This window comes from Cyphomyrmex costatus, unplaced genomic scaffold, assembly GCF_001594065.2.
Source record: "Cyphomyrmex costatus isolate MS0001 unplaced genomic scaffold, Ccosl1.0 scaffold43, whole genome shotgun sequence".
Classification (NCBI taxonomy): domain Eukaryota; kingdom Metazoa; phylum Arthropoda; class Insecta; order Hymenoptera; family Formicidae; genus Cyphomyrmex; species Cyphomyrmex costatus.
In genome coordinates this window covers 1,174,851-1,195,482 of record NW_017278534.1, presented here as the reverse complement: position 1 = coordinate 1,195,482, position 20,632 = coordinate 1,174,851, and the positions used below count along the sequence as shown (strand labels likewise).

At 45.4% G+C, this 20,632-nt stretch overlaps 1 protein-coding gene across 4 annotated transcripts in view; it reads left to right on the top strand.

The window, feature by feature from the left end:
• dati (zinc finger protein datilografo) overlaps nucleotides 1-20,632 on the top strand; it is a 72,945-nt gene that overhangs the window by 21,658 nt on the left and 30,655 nt on the right. For all 4 annotated transcript variants that reach the window (XM_018544178.1, XM_018544179.1, XM_018544177.1 and 1 more), the window contains exon 3: nucleotides 12,301-12,637. In XM_018544178.1, the coding sequence (XP_018399680.1) occupies nucleotides 12,301-12,637 (337 nt within the window). The remainder of the gene's footprint in view (nucleotides 1-12,300; nucleotides 12,638-20,632) is intronic.

Here is a 20,632-nt window from a genome sequence, read left to right as displayed (position 1 = left end):
CCCCCCCCCCCCCCTCCCGCCGTCTTGTATTTCTCATCCGCTCCGTTCCCCGCCGCATCCCCGACCTCGACCGGCGCGCTCGTGCTCGAGTTCTTTTTATCCACGTTGCTCCCGCGCGCGCGTTCTCTCTTTCCTCTTTTCTTTCTTTCCTTCTTTCTTTCTTTCCGCGCCGCTCGCGTTACCCGTGGTCAGTAATTTCGCGAAGGGGTGGCGACGAGAATGCGCGCCTCGGCCTTCGCGCGGTGGCGTCTTCTTTTTGCCGCCGCCCTCCTCCGCCTCGTCCTCCTACTCTACCCACTTTCCTTCTTTTCTCGCTTCCTTTTTTTTTTCCCCGTCCCGCGCCGTTCTTATTCCTCGTATATACGCGCGCTGCGGTCGCGCGATAGGGAAAAGTATTGACTCGCAAACACAACGCGCGCGGCCGAGCGCTCTCATTGCCGCGATATATAACCGGGGTATTTGCGGAGTTAATGGCCCGCTCCTTATCCGCGCGACGATCGCACGATCGGCCGGCGATACCGCGCTAAACATTAACGCGCGATCGAGCAAACACCGTAAAGCGCGCTCTTAATTTAAAACGCGAGAGCGGCCCGCGCGGCCGCGCGTTATTTCGACACGCGGCGGATATCCACGCGGTAGATGCGACGTCGTGATGCTGCGTGGTATCCCAATAAGTCTCGTCTGCGATCGCACGCGAGAAAAGGAGTATCGATCATTCAATTATTTAACACGCCTAATAGTCGTGAGACATTAGCGGCATAATCCAAGGGGATATTAGCAACGCAAAATAATTCTCGATTAGCGAGTCCGCGCTCGCAGATCGAGCTTGCCGAGACCGAAGTCACCGCGCGCTTAACCGGTCTTATTACTGACAGGGAATTAATGGGCTTAATTGATATGTCTCGATCTATGCTCGATCCTTCTCTGTTCTTAAGTGTATTTACATGAAAAGCGATGGAAATGCAAAAAAAGACCGCGGTGAAATCACGGTTTATTTTTACGATGTTTAATAACACGTTAAAAACACCGTCAACTTGAACAAACTTCCAATACGATATCTCGATCGTCTTGTATTACTCGATATCTCCCGATACACTTTCTCTCTACACAGCTATTCTACTATACGCCACACGCGCTGCGCAGCTAGCTATATGGTCGTTGCACTTCTCTTTCTCTCTCTCTTAGTGTTTTCCATACACTGTGTTTTTCTCCGTCGCGCGGTACCGTTTAATAACTTATCATTACTTTATATTTACGTTGTTGATCGCTTATGTTCTCTGATTAGAAAATAGCAACTACTTTCGCATACATACGAAAGAACAAAAAAGAATATATACAGATATATATGTTAAAAAGTGATTCGAGATTTATACACAGATTTATATTATCTTTTAATTTTTATCGAGAAGTAAAATATTGAAATATGATAACGAAATAGACTTGAATAATGCGATGCAAGCTGAAATTTTTAAACGTACACCGAGATATAAATTGGAAATAAATATGATATAACGAGAATATATATTTTCACGAAGTGTGTCCAAACGCATGTTAGCGCAGGATATATTTAAAGTCCAACACGCTCGTCTTGTGACATTCCGATTTTTCTAATATTCACATAGATAGTCGGCTTTTATCAAATTTTTTATCCGTTTCGTTAAGTCGACCTTCATCCAGAGCGTAAAACGGAGATCTCGCCGATGCGGATAATCCGATTGAAAGTTTCGGCCCAGGAACAACTTTCGGGACTTTTGCAATCCCTCTCTCGCGTCCATCTCTCGAAAGAAGAGAGGAAAAAAAAGAAGATCGGAGAAAGAGAGAGAGAGAGAGAGAGAGAGAGAGAGAGAGAGAGAGAGAGAGAGAGAGAGAGAGAGACACGGCCGTGTCACGTGTTCTCTCTTCTTCCGACCCCATTGAGGATTCTCACGAACACGCACACGGGCGAGCGAGCGTGTGGTGAGCGTCTTATCGCGACGCGTCACTGATAAAGCAGCCATGATGGATAGGCGAAGAGTCTCCATCGCAGACTCCGCCCTGTTTTTTTCTCTCTCCTTCTCTAGCCGGACGCGCTTTTAGCACGCACTTTTCTACGCCGTTAACCTTCGCGACTCCACGCCCAAAATAAATCGTCGAAGACAGGGAAAAGCATGGCGAGCGCCTTCGGCGAGTGATATCCATTTGGGAATCCAAATCCGATTGATCGAGACTCAAATGCGAATTGTCAGCCTAAATATGATTAAATATTATAATACACATTGTTAGATATGAATAACTAATAGGATTTAGTGATAATTCGTTGAATTAATTATATTCTTTAATGCTTAAGTCAAGAGGAAATTTGTGCTATTTGAATTCAACCGTGGAATACAATAATTTATAATATAACAATGGAAAATCGAGCGTTATACTCTTACGATCGTAACGACTAACTCTTATAACGGAAAATAATTTATAAAGATGAGAGAGAACCGTCGAAACTCGTATTAATGAATTACTAAGACGATTCACGTGCTTTTGCGAAATTGATCGGGAGCGCTCTTCACTATCCTCACGTGCATTTTTATCCCGATATCGACCAGTACGTTATCTCCGCACATTTCATTAGATATATGCATCATGCACGAGCGGCAGAATGATTGGTAAGGTGCCAGAAATTGAATGGCTCACTTTATCGCGGAGGAGCTCATCCAAAAGGCCGGTGGCATGTAGTCCTTAAATTAGTCCAAAATTATTCGACGCGATTCGCAATTAATTAAAGCTTAATATCGGACTTTCCACTCGGAAATTAGCCGTAATCGGATAATCAATATCTGTATTAATATATATTACTATATAATGGAATATTATAATATATGTATAAGAGTAGAAGAGAGGGAGATAGAGGGGGGGGAAGGGGGGCGGGGAAAAGAGGGAAAAAGAGAGTCACATACTCCTCTCTGCTTCCACCGTGAAACCATCCCATCGAAATTGCAAAGGTCGATGCTTCCGCGCGACAAGAGACTCAGCTCGAATTATATACCCTTGCGCGTCATTCGACGGTATAATTTCCGCGTCCCCTAATCCCGTCGTGTCGCGTATACCGATCGCGCAGCGTATGGATGATGCGTCACCCTCTGTCTGAATCCGACTTCCTTGTCGTACGAGTCCCGAGCGAGATGAGGTGCGTAGGAGGAATAGAGAGGAGGAGGAGGGAAGGGGGGGGAGCAGCAGTAAGGCAAGAGGGATGGACGGCTTAACGGAGAAGGATCATTATCGTTCGCGATGACACAAAGAAAAATGCGTGGCGACGAGTGGAAAAATCCATCGGGGTCGAGGATGACACCTCGATCAGCGCGCATACACTTCCTGAACCGGCCGGATCGGGCCCCCCTCCTCCCCCCTTTCCCGCCGCCCCCTCATTCCACCGCCGTTCGCCCGTCGCGCGCGCGAACGTACGCGCCTTTCTCTCTCGTTCTCCTCTCTCTAGTCGCGCGCCCGCAAGCGAGTAGAGGGTGGAGGAAAAGAAGTAACGGCGGCGGTGGAGTAGAAGCGGGCACGAGGACAAGACGGCCAGGAGAGGCAGGAGGCGAGGAGAAGGACGCGTATGACTAGGAGTCGCAAAGACAGGCAGGGGGCAGAGCAGGGGGGGCCAGCTAGCGAAGGGGGGTTGCGTGAAAGAGGAGAGATAGCTCGGCGTAAAGCGGCGTAAAAGCCACTGCGGTCGCGATTGGTCGTTTCCGCCGTGTCGCTCATACCGATTGGCTCATACCGGACTGTCTCCCTCTCCCCCCGGAATATATCATGTTATTTCAATCGATATCTCTTCGAGTAGCCAGCGACGGATTTTTCGTTCACCGCGGCCGCCTTATCAGCGCGCGCCTTTCCACCGCGCGCGCTGACGCCGCTTTTTTTCTCAACCGTCCCCCGTTTAGCGCACGCACGTACGGACGGCGGACGGAGACCAAGAAATCGCCGTGTCCCCCCCTTTGGGCCGGTTTAGTTTGCTAGAGACGCCACACGCTCGCGTACAGCGCTACGTCCGCGCTTCTGCATCCGGTCTACCCGCGCGAGAGTCTACCCCCTAGTGTATATAAAAAAACTCTTCCCGGGTAGAAAAAGTGATAGTTCCTTGGCGGACGTTGTGGTTCATCTCGTGGAATTCGTCGGAACACCTCTCCGTATTCTGGTAGCGGACCATCCAGCCGCCGTCGTCGCACGGTCGCGCGCGCCCACGGTTACCCGATCGCAACGAGCGTGGTGAACGAAAGTAGTACGTTACCGCGTGCTGACTCGAGACGAGATCGTTGAAATCAGAAGAAACTCGCAACAACAACAACAACAATACTGTTCACGTTGGATATACCATAAAACCGACGAGAGAATCGATCCATCGCAAATACTCGTGATATTCTATACGAATTATTGGAGAGAGACAACGGTTTTCGTTAATTCGAGAAGAAAAGAAAAGAAAAGAAAACTCGAAGTGTGCAGAGAATTAACGAAGAGAATCCTCTTCTCGATCGCTCGCAGTCGGTAGCTTTCGGCGCCAAGGACTTTGTTCGCGAGTGCAAGGCCGTGGCACGTGCTTACGCAACGATTAGCGGTACCGTTGCGCAAAGGATGATCGGTCGAGCGCCGGGTCGATCGGGGTAAGGTCCGTTCGTCAACGAACGTGCCGCGACACGGACGTTGCCGTGTCCCTCGTCAAAGGGAATCGTAACGAGAGTTAATGAAGAGGCCCGATGATCATCGGGCTTTACAACAGTCTGCCGCTTGCACAACACTCATGGAGCGCACGAGCATTAATTGGTCGATCGGGAAAGTAATCGCGGCAAACGACGACGAACGATATCTTTCGCATGCACTGCTGTAAAACAAAGAGAGAAACCATGGGGTTCCGTAAACGCATGCGAAGGCAGCCGCTATCGTTCCCTCACGCGGCGATTTCCCCATACTCGATTACATAAGGCCCTGTCGGAGATCGGAGAGGAGAAGCCTCGCCCTCACGTTGAGACGAGAAACGCGCACAATGAGGAGCCGCCGTTTGGGAAAAAGATCGGCGGGTGAGATTGATCGGGACAATGGCGATCGAAGGAGCCAGCCCGCACGCACCGCGGAGGGCAAATATTACGCTCGCGTAATCGTCAAAAGTCTGTGTTCAGCTAGTCAAGGACCAAACGCCGTAGATTCTCCTACGGTCATCGGCTGGACCGAGAGATCCATTCTAGTCGTATACCACCCTCTGGAAAGCTATTCTCTGTGAACTTTACAACAATAGCGGATCCGCGTGTGAACTCATTCCGTATTATACACGTATGTTTCCTTTATCGCGACGCGAACTTCAAAGTCACGTGTTACAAGTGACGACCGAGATACCTCCGTGTCTAAACGAAGTGACATTCTCGTATGCTGGAACAGTACGGGACGTGACTTTAAATTCCATATCGAGTGGTCGAAGGGCGAGCGAGCGCTCGCGATCATGCCGGCAGTGCCGGGGCCTTTCGTGTTGTCGCGCGTGGATCGGGGCGGGTGGGACTCTTCAGGTTGCGTGCTCGAGATTCTTCCCTGAAGATGTATGGCACCAATGAAAGCCACGGGCCGAACCACGGGCCTTGGACACCGCCTCCCGCGCCCCAACCGCTCCCGCCACAAGCCCAGCATCAAAACCATCCCCGACCTCACCCCCACAACCATCCGCCAAGCCACCCGCCGTACGTACCACCAACGTATCAGCATCCTCATCACCACTTGCCGCCTCAGGTAATTATTGATGGATTATTCCACGGCTAGTTTGAGGCCGAGGATCGAAAATTCACGCTAGGAGAACGGCGACCACGTGGCGCTAGAAGAGAGCTTATCCCCGAGGGCGTTTGTCACATGTACTAAATTAGTTATAGCCACGACTCTATAACGGATATAATAAACATAAAGCCTGAAAATATCTAAAGTCTAATAATAACGACTAAAAACACGCCTTTGAATTTCTGTGTGACATCTTTTACACGCACATTCGTATTAATAATTATTAATAACAATAATACAATGCTAACAGAAGTAATATTGAAAAATAATATCAGGATAAAAAAAAGAAAGTCGCGAGTGTGGATCAGTTCAAGAGGAATCTATCAGCCTCTTGTTCATGAATGACGAAGGAGGAGGAATTCATTTGAAGGGAAAGACTTATACACGATAAGCAGTTTATGTGCTCGTAGTATATAACCATACCTAGATGTACTTTACTCGTTAATCCGATGATTAATCACTAAGAGGAGATTGCTACCTGATGACCGTTTATTAAATTATCTACGTGATTCGAATTATGGTTATACCCGCATGAGTGTCTTTACTCGCCGCTAAACGGAGGGTGTCCACCAGACACAATCGTCGCGCGATCGAAACCCGTTTCGTACCTAGCTACTGCTGTACACACAATCTTCGATCGTTCAGATCTCTCGTCTTTAAGGTGTCACGTGTCACGCTGAAATCAGTGGTACACGACGAGCTTTCAGATATTTCCGAAAATATCGACGTGACAGAAACGGCCGAAAATGCTTGTTAATAATTAACACTTTCGAGAAGCAGCGCTAAAAATGACCGTTGCATATTTGATCACTCTCATAGAAGTTGGCACACGGCTCGCGTCGGGAAACTTTCAGATTGAAATTGTTTTTTCTCCTACTCAGAAAAGTAGACGTCACTCTTGCCGTCGCACCATTGTCCTCGATTAGTTTCCCAGATGGAAATGGCGACCCTGTGTATCCGTTATATCATCTAGTCATACGAACCGAGTCGAATATAGCGTTACCAGCGACGTCGAGACAAGACCGCAAGGCCAGCCGATCATTGATAGACTTTCGCTCGATCGCTGATATTCTGCTCTGGCGATCCTGCACTCTTGACATTGGGCTTTGTTGACTATCCGCCGACGCACATTAATACGATCGATAGCCCACTATCGCACGATCTCGCGGTCTGCCCGTTTCTTTTCTTCCTTTTTTTTTTCTTCATCAGCCCCCACATAAGCCGCAGGATAACGACTACCTTTCGGCATCCTTAATTTCGATGTGCCGCGTCGTGTTATTTGATCCTATCCGCCGACGAAACAGGAAGCCCGATTTTGCCTACCGTATGTAGAAGGAAATAAAAAGAGAGACACACTTTGGTGCTCGTAGAGTATCGAAATTTCACTTTTTTTTTTCGATGCATTTAATGAATACATTTATCAAAGCCGAAACATATTTCTCTCTCTCTCTCTCTCTCTCTCTCTCTCTACTTTTTTAAAATAAAATAATAAAACTTTATGTTCAAGTGTGACTTTTATTAAGTTTAAATTGTGACATTTTATAGAAATTATCGTAAAATTAATCAAATAATAGTCGGTGTTAATTATCCATTAATTAAATGATTCACGTATTATATACCTCGATGGCGAACTATATTCTCAATGAGATATAATAGGTAGACGAGTAGAGATTGAAAGATCTCTATATTCGACTCTAAAATTAGACAGATGCAAGGAGTAGGGAGGGGCACCGCGAGACAGGACAGACCGCAGAAATCGGTTCCGCGGAAATCAAATCGCCAGGTACTCCTTTTTAAGCAGCTGATCGGCAAACGATTGTCCGCGCCGACCGGAAACGGACAACATACCTCGCGGAGGATCAACGTGCAACGATTCAAGCGGATTAAAGCTGACAATTACAGGGAGCTGGCGAGAGGGAGGGTGGTGGTACTCCCCCTTTTCCTTTATATTACAGTACACACTATCCGCGGCGGTAGTTTAGATAGATAGGTGGGTAGGTAGGTCCGCGAATGAGTCAGGTCATGCTAGGTTAGATTGAACGTTGTCTCCGTACACGTATGCACTCACGTATGCGCATACTATACACACGCACGCACACACATACGTACATGGACAACGATATACCATATGTGAGCCGCTGCTGCATGGCCAGCGTGCGTGGGTGGACGGAAGGCACTGCGTGTGCGTGTGCATGTAGGTGCGTATACGCGTGGAGAGAAGGCATATGGTCAGCAGGTGAGACCTTCGCTTTGTATTCCAAGTGTATAAAGTAGCCCACTTCGAGTGGCCCGACGTTACTCACGAACGTAACTCATGATAAAAGGGGAGAGAGTAAGGAGAGAGAGAGAGAGAGAAAAAAAAGAAAGGGTTGCACGCCGGCTCCTCCTGAAATGCTAACGATCCCTTCGAGCATCAGCATCAGAAGGAGAGACCTGCCGGCGTGAGGTACGAACCATCCGTCGCGATTCGAATAGCAGAAAAACGGGGTCGTGCATTTTTCATGCGAGAATCCCGCGGTGAGTCGCCTTGGCGCAACTATGTCAAAGATGACTCGTCGAAATAAAACAGATACGAAATAAGAGGCGAAACAGTTTCTTATCACGCGTTAATAAATCACGTAGATTGAAAATAGTCACGATCTTTCTTTGTCAGATTTTGCTGCATTAAGGAAGGAACGCGGATAGGGTTTAATAAGCAATCCGAGAGAGTTAATAAAAAATGGTAGACGAGGTAGACACGGACACAAAAATATGAATATCGCAAAGGGTAAAAGTGGAGAACGGGTGGGAGGGGTGTAGAATCGGAACGAGAGATCCTCCTAAGGAAATACAGTGGGTGTCATTTGATATATTTTTCCATTATTAAGGACATTAAGCCAGCGGCCCGCGGGCCAACTCCGTTCTTTCCGTTTTCTTCTTCCTCTTTCCATTTCTCTTTGCGGGCCCCGACGCGACCGCGACTTCTTTCTTCCTCTCTTCCTCTTTTTTTCCCGCGGCTGGCGACGGCAATAAATCAGAAAAAAAGATTCAAACCGCCAGTATGGTCGGGCGTCGGGACGCAATTTTCCGTCTGCCAGGAGATAAAAATTTGATTAATGACCGCGTAGTTTTGAAATTTAAGAAAAGCGCGACATTCTCGCCGAACTTGGACGAAAAAACTCCCACCAAGAATAATAGTCGGCATTGTTCGTACATCGATGCTGTCGAAATCTTACGATTGTCTCGTCATCTTCGAGAACCGAGAAAAATTAATAGCATCGTTTTTCATGATTTAATTTATAGTAATACTTTTATAAAATTAAAGAATCGTTTGAAAACAAATTCAATGTACGTTTTATGCTTCACTATGCAATCGAAATGTGCGAGTAAAAACATGATAATTATCTGTATTATATAAAGTATTCTTGCAACAGCATTATTCGAATTTTCGAAAGCTCGCAGCTTTGTTTGTATTCTTTAAGTTTGTTTCTATCGTTGACCTCACAGATCTTTCTGGTACCTCTCAACAATAACATACAGATTGACAGCTCGTGCGATCAGCTGATAAGGGTAATGACCGAAATTCACCAGATTTAGACAACTTCTGCTTAGTGTTTTCGCGAACATCAGTCCTTGATGATTGGTTAAAAGCGATAATCAATATATATTTCTCGACATTTTAAACTTAGTGTAGATCAAATTAGAATTAAAATCATTTAATCATGAAAATATTTGAAAATTTCGAATCTAATCTCATAAACACAAAGAAAAAAGTCGTTTGATCGGCGAAATCTTACATTCAAAGTTTAAAGGAAAATCTCGACGGAACACTTGAGACAGTCGTTAAAAATTCGCAGCGCGACTCTGTCTCAGCGTCAAACCGTTTTTTCACGAACCCTTCTGTCACTCCCGGCTCCCGGTTAATCATCGTGAAAGTCCGTTTACGAGGGGCAAGGAATTCGAGAGGGAAAACCCGTGTTGGCAAGCAAATTACACCTTAAAAATATCAAACAAGCTGATTGAGATTACACAATCCGCATATACAAAAATATATACTCGAATAATAGTTGGATTTTTTATCATTTTATTTTCATATAAATTAACGAAATTATATTAATATATATCTCTGCTGTGTAAATATTTAATATATTATTTCTGATTTACATTTTTTAACACTTATTTCTTCATATGAATTAAAAAGGTTATATTAATATACATATAATCTTTGCTATATATATATTCAATATTTTTTTCATTTCTATTAATATATTCAATATATTATTTCCATAGACGTCAATAATTTTTTAATACCTCTCATATATTACAAAATCGACGCAAACGCGTCCCAATGATCGTATCAACGTACCCTTTGTACATCGATTAAACGGAGCTTCGGCGTTCATAACATCCTCCCCTCCCTTGAGTACCGCAAAACAGGAGCAATTTCATTCAAATCGGTGACGAACAACAGCCGGCCGGCCGTGTTCGGGCGGAGGTAGAAAAAGCTGAGGAAAAAGGCGCGGAATAAAATCGCGTCGGGCAGCTTCTCCCTCTCCCACGGGGATTAAAGAGTCCAGGGATGCCCAGCGTTCGCCGAGATCTCTCGTCGTCACCCCGTCAAGTATCCGCAGTCACGTCGAACGGCAAGCGAGGGGAAAGGGTTGAACTCGCGGAAACTTGAGAACCCCCGGTGACAATTTCAATTCTCTCTTCGTCCCGCCCGGCCGCCTCTTCCCCTCTCGCTCTTACGAAGCCTGGCGCTCTTCCTCCTCGTCGCAAAAGGGGTGACCTAAGATTCTTAAAACTTCTCACGAGATTTTTCGATTTTAATTACAGTTTTAACATATTTTAATAAAATCCTCTGCCGTCTTCGCGAGTCCATCCGTCCATCTCCTTGCCTTTCTCTCTCCTCGCTACCCTCTTTAATTCCGCCAAGTTTTCAGCCCTTCTATTACCTCGTGCCGAATCCTACTCGCCCGACCACTCTTGCCGCGGACTGTACGGCGGTCTTAACGTTAACCCTTTCGTTCGTTCACCTACACCCACACCCGCGATACTGGCGCAACACCTGTTCCCCGAACGAGGAGAACCCGAAATTGAACGTTCCTGCGCCGGCTACGCGGCCCGATCTGCCGTTTTATCAGTTTCGGTTCTTCCTCACGAAGAATCGGAGTAGTGATTGAACCGCTCTCGTATGTATTACCGCGTGATTCTCCATATTCGCTATTTTTCGAATTCTTTTCTCGAGATTCTCGCTGTCGTGCCAAGATCGATGGAAGCGAAGCGGATATACGATAAATCGTAAGCATCTGAACAACGAAATAAACACATACAAAATTGACAGAACGTTTAAAAACACGTGATAGATCAAAATGTAAATGTACTGCAGATGTACTAAATATGTTGCAGAAATCGTAAAATTACACGTCTCAATCGTGTTGCGTTCATGTAAAACACATGCGCGCGCGCTATAACGATAAATCTAAATCAGGCTGAGAAGGAGCTAGGTTACAAATTTCGTCGAGTTCCAAGTTCTCACGCTGGTTTCAGAATCGGAGCTTATAGTATCGGTCAGTAGGTCAAGTTGCACCGCACCTTCGTTCCGCGATTATAAACGTTGGCTCTCGGCCTTGCAGTACCACGACCTTGGTAACTTCTAATCGCCAAGTTCAACTACCACTACAACTCGGATTAGACGATACAACACCGTAATACAATTTCCCCTCGATTTATAACAGTGTTATGATTTCACTTTAATATACTATACTTATAAAAATTGCCGCAAACAAAGAGATACGAGGATCGATCGAACCGCACGTGTTCTGAAATCTGTGCCGAAACTGTGAAAAAGAATATAATATCTTACTTAGAACATTTTTATTGTTAACGAGGATTGCAAAAATATATGTTTCTTTCCTATGTTTTCAATAATATTCTATTAAAATATAAATAACATAGAATATACACTGTTCAATCTATAGTGTCAAATTTAATCTAATTTAAGTTGACACTGCTTCTACTCAATATATCGTTATTTTTTACTAAAACAAAAGATAAATTTGACACTTTGTGCAGCAGCGTTAATTTGACACTGTATGTACAGTATCAAATTTATCCACTGTTTTAGTAAAAAAAAGTAACAATATATATCGAGTAGGAGCAGTGGCACTAAAATTATTTAGAATTAATTCGATCACTATAGATTTAATAGTATATTATTTCATTGAACGTATTTTCATTTAAATTTCTGTATTACAATAATAAAATTTAATTTTTTACGATATAATATTCTTTACATTTATTTTGAGGGTTTCCTCGCCTCTCTCATTTACTTTTCAATAACGAATACTTTTTCAAAGTTAAACATTCAAAGCTTTTGTGAAGAAAACGATCGATATCCGCGAGGAGGCGAGGTAACCCCCTTCAGTTTCGGCAGTGTGAAAACGATGGCGATCGACTACGAAATATGCGGCGGTCAGGGTCGATCTGCCATCCCCCGTTGCTCGACGAAAAGTACAGCGTACCAACTAACCCCGGCAGTTCTTCTCGCAGATCTTCATGCACAAGAGCGCGATGCAGATGCACGCGAGGGAGCTGGGCGCGGGTGCACTGACGGCGAGGCCCGGCGGCGGCGTCGCCGGTGGTCTGGCCGGTCTGGGTGTCGGTGTCGGCGTCGGCGTCGGACCAGGCGGCATGATCACCAGCAACGAAGTTAAGCCGCACCAGTGCCAGCAGTGCCTCAAGTCGTTCTCTAGCAACCATCAACTCGTGCAACACATCAGGGTCCACACCGGCGAGAAACCGTACAAGTGCAGCTACTGCGACCGCAGGTTCAAGCAGCTCAGCCACGTGCAGCAGCATACACGACTACATACGGGTGAGTAGCTCCCTTGTTGTTAACGAGATCACGGGTTGGCGCGCGTGAGCTTTTTCCTCGATTACGCCCGATTAAAGTTGACCGCCGCGTAATCGGCACCGCCCGTAAATTAATGCAGAATAATACGCGTTAAGCTCTTCTGGTACCCCACCACACCCGCTGCCCAGGGCTCGTCGTCGTTATAGAACTCGTGCCGAGTTATTGGTCAATAAATTAGTGCACGAATATATATTGCTGTTATAGTAAATTCTATGAATACTATATCGCCCGGGCTATAGCCAATAATCAATAAATTAATATGCAGTTATTGTCTGTACGGGCAATCATGCGTCCCGATTGTGACTAACTTCAATGCGCGCTGGTGCGAAATTGCTTTGTGCATGCAACGTGCGTGCAAGTAAAATATTCCTATGCTCTCATAGATACGGCCGGTCGAACGAACGAACGAATGCATCGCCCATCTCGCCCTGCGTATACTGCTCTTTCGCGCCCCGCGAGGCTTCCGATATTTAGATAACGATGCATCCGCGTTTGCAGCAGGAGGCAACTTGCGACTAAAATAACATTCAACCATGCCGGACCAGGCACGAAGGATTTGCAATAATGAGAAAACCCGATCTGGCTGCAAAGGCAAGCCAATGGGTCGCGTCCGGGTAGAAAGAATTTCATTAAGGGATGAGCGTAGTCACTCGGAAGGTATTAGACTCGCAAGCGAACGGTCAGCGCGCGCCGCGTACGACTACTAGCCCCTTGGAAAAATCTCTCGTTGACCTTAACGAAGATTTGCTTTAGAGCGAGGCAATGGAAAAAAATAACAAAGAACGGGAGAAAAACGCCGCGCGCGTCGGGTATTCCAGCTATTTAATCGAATCGTCCGAATCCGTGCGGAGAGCGAAAGAGAGATACGAAACCCTGAGTCTAACAATCGATCCGAGAAAAGGCTCATTGACAAAGTAAACGGATCCCCAACGTTTCTTTGCCGACGTAACGAATCGTTCGAATCGTTCTCTCAAATCTCTCCTTCGACGAATCAGGAAGAGAATCGTCTTGCGCGCGATGTAGATCGTAATATATACTCGTGATTTCGCTCGAATCGAGTCTCGGGAGTAGTTTATAAAAATAGACGTTACGATTTTGACGAGAATATCCAGTATAACCTGATTTTCCATGTTGGCGTTGCTAATCTTTTTATTTGTTTCCACACGCTGCGCCGCTTCGGCCCAGCTTGTCTTAACTGTAAATAGCAACGAAAGAAAGACTCGCATTGATTTTAGCCGGCCCATCTCTCGACCTCCTGTCTTCTTGCTTCACATCTCTCTCTCTCTCTCTCTCTCTGGATCTCTTTCTCTCGCCCTCTGTTGCGACCACCCACGTCCAAATAACTACTGCTCAGCCACCCCTTACATTAATAACCGCCCTTCCCCACATATCCCACCCTTCGTCATCGTCCTTCTTCGTAGGGTGGTGCTCGAGTTGGGCGTGTATGCACACGCGTACGTAAAGGGTCGCTTTGGATTTCTGCACTTCTACCGATAAAATGTTTTAAATGCACCCATGTATATGTGCAGCCCCCGACCTCGGTTGCACCGAGGGTGCAAACCTTGCAACGGTATCTCGTGACGAGCTGCGAGCGCTCGGAGCCAAGTTTAGCCACGAATCGAAATATTTCTATTTTCGAACGTCTTAAGGAGAAATGATTGGGTGGTGTAAAATTTATAACCATACAACATGCAAACTCAACAAGCTTGTTGACTCCTTGTAAATCATAAATGTTATTTCTTGCCGAATTAGCACTCGATAATTTGTCTAAATCATAATTAGTTGCAATTTTACTATTTATCGCTATCCCAATCATTCTTTCGTTAGTAAGTATTTCCAGATAAATGTAAATGTAATGTAAAAAATTAACGAAGCACACAAAAATATAGAAAGCGTCAAATACATCCATTAGAAGGAACTTTATATATATCGAATAAAAAGAAAACGGCAATTACAAAATTATATTCATTTAATTTTCTGTTAATTTTGTTGAGCTCTACCGTATTGCAGCGCAAGATTACGTCCTATGTACGTACATGTATATACATAGAAATGTATAATATATATAAATAATATACGTGTATAAACAGGGGAAGCAATAATACGTTAGCACGTACTAATTAATATCGAAGTAATGCGAATGCAAAGCGGCATACTCGGAAACCGCGCGCATTTTTGCAACGCAACAATCCCGTTATAGCGTTTGCACCGCGTATTGATTTCTCATTTCGATGAAATTCTGGCGCGGCGGGGCACGCGGCGATTGGTCGTGCGCGTTCAAAAATCGGCGGGAATTCGCCGGCGTGCCGACGTGCCCTCTTCCACCCCCACCGGTCGTTCCACCGCTCCGCAAATATGCACACGAGTTACATCGTTCGCGCGCATATATGCACGCGTGTCTATATATTATACATATAATTCATTAACCGAAATTTACACGAGAACGCACGACCGGTAAAATCCATGGGGTGGGAGAGCGAAACGAAAGAATGGATAGGATGTGGAGGGGAAGCGCAGGCGGCAACGGAGAATATAATATCGACGAGTGTCCACGATATCGATAGCTGGTCAATATCTGTAGCCTAGACAAATACCTGGCGAGGGTGCGGAGTGCAAGGGAGAGAGAGAGAGAGAGAGAGAGGGAGAACGAGAACGAGAACGAGGGTGAGCGAGTCCGTTCACCCCCTCTCGTACCAACACGGCGCGCAAGGATGACCAAACGGCCGAGCCAATGAGAATTCGGTTCGCCCCACCGGGGTGGGCAGCGTGCGAAAAAGCGCGGGAATTTTTCGATCGCCCGATCGCTCAATAATGGAACCGAAGTTACGTGCCGCCACCGTCGCAAGCGCACACGACCGCGCGAGCGCGTGAACGCGGTCGTGTGTATATTCATCTACGTACACACGCACGCATGTATGCACATGTGCGTCCGCGAGCGTATGCGACGATCGGGATTCACCCAGAGAGAGAGAGAGAGAGGGGGGGGGGAGGGGAATAGATAGAGTCCGTACGTATAGCAGGCCAGAGGCTATACCAAAGATTATCCCTTCGGCAGCGAGCAAAACTCAATTTCCCGGCCAAAATCTAATGATCGACCGCCCTACGCGCCAGGAACTAATCGGTTTTCCCGGAGCCGCTAACTAGGCGCGTGTGTTGGCTGCGAAAATCGCCGCTTGTGAAAAGCAGCGCAGATAGAATGGCGTATAGAACAATCTCAAAGGACTATACGGTATTGCGATTGTTATACGCTGCGAAAGCCCCTAATCTAGGCGTCCATTTGGTAACATCTATGACCTAATGATCCGTCTATGAGCGTAATTCGCGCAATGAAAGACGCCGATGCGTAATAGCCATGTTACTGATAACACATCGGTATTCTCCCCCGAGCGACTACGTAACTATACCTGTTCACATTGGATGTAATTTCTAAAGGATTCTCGCGGAATGGAGCACGCGGTTCTGCGCGTCCATCCGAAGGACAACCAAGTGCGTTGAAAAGGGGACTAACCCATCGAGAGAGGGCGTCGCCGCACGATGATAGTGGTGCTTGAAAAAAGGAGCACGTCCTGCCGAAGAAATTGACCGGACAATTTTAAAGCCCACTTAATACTGCGAAAAATTGCCGTTTCGTCGGCGCATGAATAAAAATTAAGGCTTCTCTGCCTCGACCTCCGTTTCCTACCGCTTCTGCGCGAGGAACAGTTTGGAAACGAGCCTGCATATCCGTATTTACGAGGTGCCGCGGGTAAAATGAGAAAAAGAACGAACGTTCCCCACATTCAGACCCTCTGAATCTTCCTCGGCCTTTCTGGCGGCAGCCCGTTCCGGGTCCGCACACGTTTTTCCGTCCCTCTCACACTTTTAATTCGCTAATTTCGCCGGTTAAGAATTCATGCGGTGGAATGCCTCTCAGCGGACGTCTCGAGAAAAATCAAAGCGACGAGAAAGAGCGGCGCAAGGGGATCCCGGGGGCCGAGAGCACTGCGGAAAAGAGCGACGCCCCGGTGGTCCCTTTATCACAAATGGCGCGGAATGAAAGATTAAACAACGGCACGACGACGTGCTTTGAGCACAAGAAATAAAAATTACGAGCGCGATGACGACGGAGGAAACGACAAGTTACGAAACGAGCTTTTCGCCCAAATATTCTTTTTCCAGTGGCCGCCGCACATATCGTGGATTCGCGATGAAATTATCGATGAAATCTTTGCATTTCGAGAATATTTTAAACCCGGAAGTTAATTAATTTTCGTTGATTAATATCGCAGGCTAATCAGCCGACCTATAGCCTCGCTATGAATGTTTTAACAGAACGAGCGTTAGTTCTAATATCAGCCCGCGTTCAGCGCAGTATACTCGTAAATTACTCGTACGCCAGAATTCATGCATTCATGCAATTTTGCGAGCGATGTAACCGGCCCGTGTTTAGTAATTAACACACTCAACTTCAGCTTCGCCACCGCAGCGACTTAAAAAGACACGATTATCGATAGACACTAAAGTTTCCAACTTCACGGTCTTTCTTCTTGCACAACTGGCCTCATAAAAATTTCTTTACGCTGAGATACAACTATAATATATTATTTACAAGAGTATACTTGAAAATATTATCTCAAAAAGGATTATTTTTGAATAGATATATACGTGACGCTTAGAGACGACAGTTTTCGTGATTTTTCATTTCGCACAATAAAAAAATCACTCCACTTTACATTTTTTTTTGTTGCGATTAAGGGGGAATCCTAAAAAATTATCTGCAATTATTTTTCAAATAAATAAAAAATCTTTCTCCGTAATTAAAGTATAAACAATAATGTCGTCCAAACAGATCGACTTATGTAAAAAAAACGAAATAAAGTTGGAAGAATACAGTTTTCATCAGCTTTCTAACGTTAATTCGCAACAAGATTTACTTTATATAAAAGTTTTACACTTTGTGCATATCTTTGGTCTCCACTTAAGGATTACATGAACAGATAATATTGAGTTCTTAGAATTAGGTTTAGATATCTAATAAGAAAGATTAGTCGATTAGAAGATTTGTACGTATGAGTGCTATATTGACGTAATACTATCAATGACACATAAGAGTTGTATGTATATGTAGACTCTACTGAATCGGGTAAAACAAACGACTTTGGAATTCTCCTTAAATATACGTTCCGCTCGTATCCGTTAAAATATCGATAAACTTCGGTGAGAAAAGACTTCGGAGAAAGAAAAGTGATTAAGCCGGATAGGAACGCCGTATGGTCCGTGGTCGAAGAAATGAACGTACAGTCACGGTGCATATGCATAGCCTATCGACACGCGCGCATCAGCCTATTCTAATTTTCTACCAACCCTTCCGTGGCGGTTCCGTATTTTTTTCCGTGAGGGTTAATTTGAATAGAGTCTCTGCCGTGGGGATGTGAGGAGGGAGAACGCTGTATATACGCCCACGCTTTTTTTTTCCCCCGGCTCGACCTTGGATCGTATCGAACGAAATGATTCGACAATAGACTGACCGTCAATCTTTTTTTATATACCCGTCAGGCCCCGCTGTTGCGGGGTGCGATCGCTTCCGTTATCGATTAGACGAGACCGCGACGAAACGACAACGGGAGCACACGGGATCGCGAATCGCCTTGGCAATTTTTCCCAACTCATTGCGAGCCCGCCCGCGCGCCGATTGTCACCGCGCGGCTGTTTGTGATACGAGATAAGAAATCTCGGTGCAATATTTGCACGACGTTCTGTTGACAGATCTGAATGGCGGACTAATAGCCGGTAAATTGACATTTTTGCGCAGCATCGGAGCGATAGAAAATTCTGAGAAATAGATAAATTAAAAACGCACGTTTTGGGTGTAATTTATTTTGCAAAACTCTGTAAATTTTTCGATTGTCCAGTTTAACCTGCAAAGTCAAAATTATGACGCTATATAATAGCTTCTACTACTTTTTTTTTTGTGTTTCTTGGCATTATTAATTATACGAAGGAATGATTGCGAGATATAAGTACCACGTTCTCGAATTGCTTCTCAAACAAGGAACAACGGTTAAGTCCTTTTTCACGGAGACTCGGCGAGTCTCCTACCTTTTTGTTCAACACCTTGTACGGCCTTAGTGGTCGATGAAACTAATTACGCGGGATGGCAAAACGTGGGCTATAGTATGCATATTGTGGGGTATAGTGCACTTACTTCGTTTTTTCCCACCCGCAGTTAATTAAAATTTAATGGGAAGGGAAACCGCGAGCTCGCCTAGCCGGACAAATCACGTGACTCTCGAGAGTTCTCCGCAGAGTTCAGTTATGAAGAAAGGAAGCGAGATACTTTTAGATGGAATTTAACGCTCCTCGCGAATAGCCCTGCATTTAATGCACGAGCCGATTTAATAATCGGATCGCGCCTTAATATCGGATACTTGGTGTATTTTGTAGCACTACCGTATCAAAACGTGTCAGTTTCATAATTTAATTAAAGTTAAAGAAGCAAAATCGTAAAGTACATACGAGAGAGTAATGCTTTTAAATACCGCGGCGAAACTCGGAGCGTAGGCGGAGTTATTATATTTCATCGTTGTGCGTATTCTTCATGGACGTTTTTCAAGGCGCGTTCACTTTTTCTGCAACACGCAAATCCGTAGCGCGTCCTGAGATTGTTGCCATGAGAGTGATTTTTTTCCGCAGCTATCTTATCGCTCGCAGCTGATATAGAATAGTCCGAGATGCAGCTAGAAGTAATAAGTATTCGTCGAAGTATAAAAAGCAAGGTCGCGTTAGTTTTCATACTCTCGTGAATTCATCGTTTATTTAGCGCGACGTAAAAGCGACGTCGCTTCTCTACCCATTAATGATCGCATTTTGTGAATAAACGTTCGCACTTTCGGAAGTAGCAATTAAAAATGACGCCCCCGAGAGACTGTCGGTGAATCGAGACGATTTCAGAAACGGCGAGGCTCGCGATTCTCGCAAGACGCTTAAAGAGACACCGCCGTTTTAATCTTTGAATTCGGCCGAAAGTTCACCCTTGCTTTACTGACTTACTTTCGCAACCCTTTCGCGAGCGGAGACGCTCCTTCGAGATTCTCCTCTAGCGAGACGAAAATCCCTCTCTCTCCACGACGAAACATAAGTACATCGTGGAAACAAAAGGAATATTTGAAATACAAATAAAATATCCGCGTTGGCCTCTTCCGGCGCCGATTAATTATTTTACAGGAAACTTCGTTTTCGAAATCCCGTCATTTTCACCAACGGAGAAACGCTTTTCGAAAAATATATATATAAATAGATGTCGAATGTGCAAAAATAATGTTTCGCAGTTATTTATTCGTAATTGAATTCTCTCTAAGTGCTCGCTAATGGATGTTATTCATTTCGAACGAGCGCCATGAGTAACAATATTCGCGATATTTTTATTCGGAGCATAAAAATCGCGCCGCCATATGGCATCGCCCCGAGGGGAGAAGGTTTCGGGTGGAGAGCCAAATTTCGAATGTGTATTATAGCGGCTGTATAAGTCCAACCTTACCGTCTCGCAATACATCGCCGTGTGTGTAATTACACTTATACACGGCGCGCCGTGGAGTGAATGGTGTTACACCTAACGAAATGTAGATTAACTTTCTAATCTGGCACGAAAGCCGGACTTTTTGCGCAAAATCAGATACGATCCTCGAGTGCGCACCGCGAGCGCTATCACATTTTAACGCGCCGCGGAGAACCGGTCAGTGGGTTAAGGATACTTAATGCTTCACGCAGCCTCGGATGCAATAACTTTACGCCGACAAATGCCACGACACGACGCTGCTGCTGGAGCACATTCTCTCTTTTCTTCTTCTTTTTTTTTTTTTCATTTTCCTTTTCATTCGCGTTATCGATAGTTATTAGAAGCGCGCGCATGATGCGAGATAGGTAATCCCGCCGCCAGTGCGACGACAACGTATATTTATTTTGCATCTGCAATTACTC